Source organism: Branchiostoma belcheri, unplaced genomic scaffold (genome assembly GCF_001625305.1).
Source record: "Branchiostoma belcheri isolate BF01 breed outbred unplaced genomic scaffold, Haploidv18h27 scaffold29, whole genome shotgun sequence".
NCBI lineage: Eukaryota > Metazoa > Chordata > Leptocardii > Amphioxiformes > Branchiostomatidae > Branchiostoma > Branchiostoma belcheri.
The window spans coordinates 129,056-138,744 of NW_017803898.1; the positions used below are offsets into that span (position 1 = coordinate 129,056).

General features: G+C 38.5%; 1 protein-coding gene across 1 annotated transcript; it reads right to left on the reverse strand.

The window, feature by feature from the left end:
• Nucleotides 1-93: 93 nt before the first annotated feature.
• LOC109473096 (serine incorporator 1-like) lies at nucleotides 94-9,512 on the reverse strand. The gene is made up of 12 exons (XM_019773005.1): nucleotides 9,235-9,512; nucleotides 8,062-8,226; nucleotides 7,255-7,454; nucleotides 6,687-6,766; nucleotides 6,291-6,428; nucleotides 5,761-5,837; nucleotides 5,270-5,366; nucleotides 4,792-4,878; nucleotides 4,222-4,393; nucleotides 3,493-3,578; nucleotides 2,272-2,431; nucleotides 94-1,765 (listed from the first exon to the last, which is right to left on the reverse strand). The coding sequence occupies exons 1-12, from the start codon at nucleotides 9,280-9,282 to the stop codon at nucleotides 1,624-1,626; spliced, it is 1,452 nt and encodes a 483-aa protein (XP_019628564.1). The 5' UTR covers nucleotides 9,283-9,512; the 3' UTR covers nucleotides 94-1,623.
• Between the last annotated feature and the right edge of the window lie 177 nt (nucleotides 9,513-9,689).

The window sequence follows — 9,689 nt, forward strand, 5'->3', positions numbered from 1 at the left end:
TTTCAGTGTTTGATATAATTTTCTAAGAAAAAAAATCTGCTTGGAGAATAATCTCAAAGACACAACGAAGGAAACAAACGCACAAACACCCTGATACAAGCACATATCTGTATTGTCCATGTACATACACTGTTGTCTAAAAATGTTACATGTTATTGCATGCAAAGTTGTTGTTTTTGATCATATGCATAGAATGAACCTCTTTCCACAAATCTGCACAATTGTATGTTGATTACTTACACCAAGCACATTTAATACATCAATAGCACTGCTTCAGTTACATATATTATAATAATTTGTGCACTCTTAAAGAAAAAAAAGCATTTTGTTTATCAAGCATCACATTTCCCATTTTGTTTCATACACAAAACCATACAACATACTCTTACAATTGTTAAACTTCTGATCACCCACAATGTATCTTCACATACTGCGAAACTAAACACCCATATCATATTTCTGAATTTCTGATATACACAATTGATAAACATGAAACAACCATACCTGTACCTCCCTTACTTTAAGTATCCTCACATTTCAACATACAGCAGCAAAATCCTTTCCATGGCTTGACCATTTAAATACAATGTTACAAAAACACCCACTTTCACATCATGGTTTAAGATGGTACTCAATCAGTTAGATGGTTGTCAAGTTTTTTCTAGTTGCTGTTGGTATAATTTCAACTTACAGTCCTTTGAAGTACATTGTGAATACCATGAGCTTATATATGTATATACAGTCAGTAAAAATGCTATCGCATCACAGCAAGATCTATAGATATGATTTCTTCAGCATTATGCTCTGATTCCTTGATCACTTATCAAATCTCGTTGACGTTGTGTGTCCATTCATAGTTGAGCTGTATGTTTAATCTTCAATTTTCTTATGCTGTTTGTCTAAGTTTCTTACCAGCAATTTGTTTGGCTCACATTGCGCTAGGTCTAACAAGAAAGGAATAATATAATATTGGTTTATGACTGAACTTTCTGCTTATTGTTCAAATATTGACATTATGACAGAGACTTTTAAATACATTCCAGTCTACCATTACTGACAAAGGAAAATTGTAGAAATTGTAAAATATGTGTTTCTATGTTTACTACATACTTTTGTGTCTGGCAATTAAAAAAAGGTCAATTTTCTGCTGTTCTGTAATTCTTGATATTGTACTTTGTGCACTAAAATCAAGTATACGTATGACACAAAGTGATCTGTGAACTATCCCTATTCAGCCATTACAAAAAGCATCCGTGACTGTTGACGTTATACCTCCTGCACAACTTGACTAAAATCCAGTCTACACATATCAAGAAGTGATCTGTAAACTATCCCTTGTTGACTGCGAGGCTGTATTTATGTAATTCTTGACATCGTACTTTGTGCACTAAAATCCGGTCTACATATGACAAACGTGACCCGTGAACTAACCCTGTTCAGCTATTACAAAAGGCATCCATAATTCATATACTTTCAGCACAACTTGACTAAAATCCAGTCTACACATGACAAGAAGTGATGTGTGAACTACATGTATCCCTGTTCAGCTATTACAAAAAACATCAGTAGCTGTTGACATTATACTTTTCTGTGAACTGGCTGAATGCGAGGTTAGCGCGTTGTTCAGTCGAAGTCGCGGTCGGGCAGTACGATGGGCGCCACGAGCGTCCAGACGTACAGCAGGATACAGAGCCAACTGGACACGATCTTCACCCACACCGCCGGCTGGTTGGGCTCCAGCTTGTTGAAGTTTGACCCGTCCGGGCTGGGGATGAAGGAATCAACAATCTTTATGTTTATCTTTACTTTACACAGCAAGCGTTCTCACTCAGACATGTAGCTGGAAGCCGTAGGGACAGTCCACAAAATTCCTCCATCAGCTACATGTGTAGTGTTCTATCCAACGTAAAATTTCCTTCCGTCATCTCAAAATTTTTCCTCAGAGCTCCCCCAAAAAAATCTACAAATCTTGACCCTATGAAACGATATTTCTTGCATTTTAGGGGGCAAATTTTGCTGACACCTCTTCCCAGCTTTACACGCCGATTTTTTTTGGTCAAAGAATCGGCCATCATGAGCCACAAAATTGTAGCAAATGAAGGAAAGATGAATGCTGGCTAGAACACTGCTTAACAACGTACCTTTTCTTTAGCTAAATTCACGTCAATTTTGAATTTTGCAATTCCAAACAAAACTCCTCAAAGCATGGTGACACATCATAAAGTTTGCTAATTTTGAAAGCTGGTTGAAGTACAGGTACTTCCATCTCACCTGTACCAGTTGGTGAGAGTCATCATGATGTACATGGAGGCCAGCATGAACATGAAGTGGAAGAAGGAGTAGTTGTACTTCACTCCGTCTTTCTCGTTGTCAATCGTAGGAGAGTCATCATCGATGTCATCAACCACAGACTTCTCCACATCACCGGTGCCTGGGAGACAACCAAAACACAAATTTTAAATTTTTACATATTTTAAATATCGGGACATGTTTTCTGTCAAAACTGAAGTAGAGAGGTTATAGATAACTGCAGTTCTTGTAGATTTTGTAGCCTCTACCAGGCTTCGGAAAGTGGCTAGAAAGAGCAGAAATTGGTTAAATCGATGGTATACAAGGGGAGTTGGTCTGCTAAGAGAACAGGAGCAACAAACTGTACACTCTCTAGAGGACCAACTCCCCTGGCATGTTATCTGTGTATTTGGCCAATTTCTACTCTTTCCAGCCACTTCCCAAAGCCTGGTAGAAGCTAGTAGATTTGATACCCTGGTGAAAACATCAAACCACTACAACCCTTGGATTATGTGATTCCCTTGTTTGTTAAAGGCTGTTAGACTGTTTATTCCAACATTTAATTATGCAGCATTTAGGGAAAATGTTAAAGAAAATTAAATAATGGTTAGTATTAGTTGTAGCAAAACAAGTCTTTTAAGTTCATTTGTATTTCAATGGCATATTTTTGTTCTGCTTAAAGCATTTTATGATGAAAGCATTTTATTTTGCACAAATGTGGCTGTATTGACTTTTTGATAACTGGTTAAGCATTTTTTTGTTCATGAAATAGAAGCATCTGCAATAGAGTAAAGGAAATTTCTGATACTGTTAGTAATTTCATTTTCAGTCAGTGTTGATATGTTCTTGAAACAGTTTATCAGTTTTGAGAGTATGAAGTACATTTGATTTGATCAATGCAAAGGCATCTGCATCATTGAAACGTATTGGTTATTGGTTTTAATGGCATAGTAGTTAAGTTTGTCAGAGTCCACAGCAAATGTGTGAGAAACCTTTACAAAATGTGTTCTGCATTTGGCCTTACTGGGAACCAAGAAACAACTTCAGACACCTAAAATCAAAAGTCAACATTTTCATTTGTAACAAGAACAATAATAGACAAACAATATGAAACAAGTGTAGTACAGGGATACCATACCTATACCTATAACCCAAACAAATGGTAAAAACCAAAACAAAGGTGGACATTATTACCATACTCACTTGGGGCCTGGCTGTTGGACAGAAGTGTGCTCTCGTTCGACGACATGGTGAGCTTGTTCACACTGCTGTTGGACGAGGTGCGGATACTAGAAAACAAAATACGGCATATCTTTCATATCACAAGTTTTTGCTTGTTTGTTTGTTTGAAGCATTCTTTATTCATAAGCTCAAATTGGCCTGCAGGCTGCTTCTCATTGAGGTCTGCTGCTTTGCATGTGTCATGGCTGAAAAGGATGAATTATGCAAAGCACACTAGTCTCAGCTTGACCAAAACACCAAATAGAATCGTAGGCCCCACACACAAACACACACACATATCTACTAGCCTACACTAGAATAAATCAGTGTAACTGTACATGTAAGGGCATCACTCATGGTTAATTGCATTGGAGACAATGTCATTGCATTCAGACATTAAGTCATGTTGGGATCCGATTCTTGCAACCTTGTGTCAAGTAGTAGTGTGGTCGTGTGGTGTAAAAGCAGAGCATTCAGCTCAGAACCAAGAGGTCCCGAGTTCAAATCCTGCCAAGTCACACCAACCTTTACACGACTTTCCTCTCTTAGCCAAGGTGAAAATGAGTATGCCAGAATGATCATTATCATGATCGTGGGCATTACAGGAAAACCAAACCAAATCAGTAGCAGACTTCATTACACATTGGCAGGAGAGAGAATTGTGGTTGTGCCAGAAGACCTCTGACCTCTACACTCCGACCTCTGACCTACCTGGCATACATGACACAGATGAAGAACACGGCCAGTCCCACAATGCCCTGCGCATCCATACCCAGGAACACACTGGAGGGCGGGGTGGGCGCGGCGGTCGTGCCGGGCTGTGTGCCGTTCTGGATGGGAGTCAGGCCAGCGATCTGCAGCAGGCTAGGGTTACATTTACTGTCTGTGGGGCGAGAGAGAGAGAGAAAAGGCAAATGAGTTTCAATAAAACTCCAAACAGGCATATAAACATGAGTGCTGAAGCCAAATACATCGACCCATAATTGTAGAATAAACTTGTTACTATTTAAAGAATTATCTTTGCATCACATATCTCTAAATGACGGTTGAATGCTGAGGTGTGTTCTTATAAGATATGTTATTTTATAATATGTTACAAAATAAGCAATTTTTCAAGATATATAATTCCAAGGTAGCTACATTCATAATGAATCACAATTCAACTTATTAACTGCACATCTAAACCTCATGCTGTAGAAGGGTAGGAACAGTAGCTTGGATAGTTGCAAAAAAACTTTTCCAAATTTTACAGCCTTAGAAAAAGTTATCTGTCAGCCTTACTTGTCTCATTAGTCATGGCAGACCAGGTGATGTACATGGTGTACAGGGTGATCACAGAAGCCTGGAGCAGACCGGAGCGGGGCTGGGCTGGAAGGGCAGAAAACAAACATTCAATCATTCTCACATGAATGAAATTTTACTGTCAATACCATAGGTTTGTTACAAAACTGAGTACAGATCTGTGAAACAAGTATTTTAATCTCTGTAGCCTTAATGTCAATGGATCTATTCAAACTAAAAAAAAAAAAAACATATACTAGTAGCTAGATACTACTTTAACACCTAGCACATGCTCACCCCATAAAGGTACAACACTAAATTGGCAATAAATATATCAAAAAGATTGTCCACCACATACATGTACACACAGGAATTGACTGTCATACAGGCATGTAGTAATATGACATTACAACTACATACACTGCAGTTATGTTAAGCGTAAGGAAAAAATCATTAGTATTGAGTATTAAAAACTCACACTCCTGGACTTTAGGTAGGATGGCGATGACAGAAGCAATGACACACAGGATCAGGTTAAAACTGATGAAGAACTTGTTGGTGGCACAACCATCGGGCTAAAAAACAAACAAGTTCATTTTAGTACAGAAACTTAAAAATATCTACCCAATAACCAAAACCCATTAACACAGGGATTCTAACTCTCTGCAAAAGTGTGGTGGGTTCTTACATGTGCTTAAGGGGTGTGGTATATTTAAGGCAATTTTGCTGGAAACAGGGAGAAACAACGAACTAAATGAAGATTCTAACAATTATTTATTTACATGGTTTTGGATCTTGGAATGTTTATCCAGTAGTAAAAAAAATATTTATGAAGTAAACATTTATAGAGCGACCATTGAACAACCATCTACTACAGTAAGAAATGACTTGATAATTTGCATGTGTCTTATAATGATGACTGGTTAACAATTGGACATAGAAACAGCAAGAAGGTTCTTGTTAACTCACCACAGTATAGTAGATGAAGAAAACCACGACTCCAGCAATGGCCAGACCATAGAACACAAACGTACAGGCCAGCAGGGCTACAGAAACAGACAACAGACATCATCATGAGAACTCACATATTTCCCTGTTACAACCAGCTCTATAGTAGAGTCAAAATATGCTTAAGATGTATGGTATGTTATTAACTGTGTCATTCAGAAAATACTGTAATTCAAGATTTTTTCAGAGTACTTTTATATTCGTGTTCACTTCTGTATCGCAAATTTATCACTATCATGAAGAAATAATTCCACGACTTTCTTTTTTCTGCACCTGCAGCTACCGCAAACATATACTAGTTCTTCTCAGACTGCAAACTTATGCTACCACGAATATAAAGTGAATTACAGTAATAAAGCTTAAGGATATCAGTGTAATAAGTCGTTCGGTGTGATATAGCTAGCTGCCGCCACACCACGTGCCTGCGAAGCTGGTGTGTTACGCCGAAGGGCGCTTATACCGGCTATACAGATACAGATGCCTTGACTTACCAAAGTACCAGAACTTGGAGTTGCCTTCTTCCATTTTCTCCACCCAGGACTCGTTCCAGGAGTGAGCAAAGTCCACCAGCAGGACCAGTTGGATCAGGATGAACAGGAATGCACCGATCATACCAATGTACATCCAGGCTGGGGGAGGGAGAGAGAAGTTTATTTTTATAATTCTAAACTTGGTACTAAATTGCATGTTACAACAGGCCATACTTAACCATTTTTGCGCAGTTTTCTTGATCAATTTCATGTATTGTGCAGCTCAAAAAACAAAGATCCATGATTGTTAAGGCAGATTTGTCTGAAAAATTGCTAAAAATCATAATTCTTTAGCATGCACTATTGTTACAGTTGGATATTAGCACAGATTTTTGTCTTTAAACAGCAAAAATGTACCTGATCCAAAAGCACCCCTGGGGATGAAGAATGCTCCAACACAGATGCCGATCACAGCCAGGAACTTGAAGAACCAGAATCTGCAACATAACATATACTCCGTTTAGCAAGTAGATCAAAATGTTATTCATGACTCGTCAGTGCCAATTTTGAAATGGGATTTCAATTCATCTTTTATGGTTGAAGTACCGTTTTTTAATACAACTAAATCAATATTGATCATAATTTAGAGAAGATCACATTAAAGCAGATGAACCTACATGTACATGTAAAAAACTTCTTAACATTTTGGATCCAAAACATGAAGAAAAGCCTTTCCCAGTTATAATAGTGATTTGAACTGTCTGTATCTGTATGGGCGGCATAAAACACCAGCTTTGCAGGCAGCAGCTGGCTACATTACACTGAATGACTTGTTACACCTAACCCTTGAACATCTAACTCTAAACATTGTTTAAAGCTATCTAATGATTATGTCCTACTGTAAATGGTGACACTGAGTTCTACTCTGCGATAGTTCTAGGAAAGAATGAGTTTTTGAACACTTGAATTCTGTCTGATTTCTCACCCGTTCTGAATCCCAGCGCGGGGGTCCTTGCTGGTTTTCACACTGATCATGAGGAGACTCATGAGGAAGAAGAATCCGGCCAGCCCGAAGCAGACACGGTAAACCGCAAGGTATCCCGTCACGCTCCGCACGATCCCCTGACAGTCCACCAGCTTGTCGTGGAAGATCGTGTCGTCACAGATTTGTGGGGTTTCCAGAAACTGTTTTTAAAGAAAAAAAGGTAAGTTACACAAAAAGAAAGGAATTACAAGCTCAAACAAATGCATTCATATTTGTAGGGTAGAGACTCTGATTAGGTACTCTCTCTTTTTCTGTTGGCTTGGCTTTGCTGGTACTACTGCAGGTATAAATACCTGTCGGAGCCTTTGTCAACAGAGACACTGATCAGAAATGGATGCTACTAATGTGTTAGTGACTGGTTTCCCATTTACAAATCCTAGATTTCAGGTCAGACATCAGCTTGGTTTTCATCCATGTAGTAATGTCTTTGACACCCAACGCCCAACACCCAACCATGTTACATAACATTTACCTTACACCGTCAATCATGATTTTTTTCTCTGTATTTTATGTTCACAATTTTTACTGTCACTCCTGTACCGTGACCTTATCATACCGTCAAGAAATCATCCACCTATTGCCCCCCTTTGTGCACACTCTGCCACAGTGAATATATCATTCAGTGAACATGTCCATTTTCCTTAGACAGTGAAATATTTGTACCGTAAACATAACGTGATTTACAGTACTCAGCACACCAGGGGCTGCAAAAAAAAACTGAACGTACAAAACTGGATTTTCTCTTACATCTTTTAGCCCGTCCTCCACAGCAGGAGCCAGCATGAGGCAGGCCACCAGCATCCCGAGCAGCAGGAACAGGGCATAGGCGATACGAGTCACCACCGAGTTCTTACTCTTCCCACAGGCAGAACAACACAGGCTGCAGGCAGCACTGGTGCAGCAGCATGCCAGCTAAAGGGAAATGGAATGTCAAACATGAAGCATGGGTTCAATTTTACATATTTTCTACCATTATCGAACCAGTAATTATCACCGGTATGTACTGTAACTAATTCCTGATTTTTCACGGTACTTTCATGTGCATGTAGTTTTGTACCATTACTGTAATGAAATCATTTGTCTTTCTTCACAAGATACCCTTCACAATACCCCTCCAGGATCTGCTGTGACATGTTGGAAAGTTACATGATACATCCTAGAAACAATTGCTCTTTTCTTTCATTTACAAATGAGTAAAAATGACTTGCATTTTGATATGATTGATTTGATAATCCAATATTCAAATTTGCAAATGACATACAGAGATATTGACACTGAGCCAAGTCAGGGCACAGTGCCCTGCTGCATAGTTCATATACAAATGTGCACAAAATATAATTTACCATCAGGCAAGCATAATTGATTCCATATTAATAATAAATAATTTCAAACTTAACATCCTTACATACAGTTGTCTAGCCTAAAACAAGGGTACAAAAGTTGAAAATCCAGTCAGATCAATGATGGTACAGGACATGTGATGTCAAGTCACAAGACTAATGACTTGTTTCCACATGGTAGAACGATTTCACGCATTAAATCGACAACAAAGTACACAACAAACTGTATAATCATATCTTAAAAGTTAAATACCAAACAAAATTTGCTAGAAATACAAGAAGCCTACAATAAATTATACAATAAGGACAATCGTCAAGTGATGAAGATGAATAAAATTATGTGTCTCATTTCCTGCTAAATCAGTATGCAGATGTTTTTGTTTACATCACTGTCTGCCACTTGCGTCATGACAAAAATTATTTATTATCCGTCAGAAAAAGCCGAATTTAACGTTCTAGCGGCCCTTGCCAAACATAGAATCGCCTCAAAATATGCCCACAACATAATTCTGAACATGAAAATGACATTCGTAGTCGTTTAAACATTGTAATTTGAGAGAAAACGTGGTTTAAAACTCACCGAAGCCGCACAGCTACCCAGTCCTAGGGTTCCCAAGATGGCTCCCATCCTGACGATTTTCTGATTCTTCTCGAGTCTTCCTCTCGGTTTTCTCGGATTAAAACCTGAATAAATCCCTAAAACTTGACCCTGTCCCTCAAAATTCTTTCTCTAGTATCTCTTCTGTAGGAAAGTCTCGAAATAGTGGACAGGAAAGGTCCAAGACTGGGTAAAAATCGCCGAAAAGTGCAGGAACAACCTGCGCAACAAACAAAACACTGAACAAAATCCCTAAAATGACGTCATAGTCTGGTGTCGCAGTACCAGTCACGTGACCGGCACCAGTTCGGTCTCAAAAAGTTTGCTTATATAAAATGTAACTTTGAAATATCACATTTTAAGACTTTTACAAATCATAATATTGCTTCTTTTTACCATGAATTTTATCATTATGACGGATTTAGCTTTATTGTGAA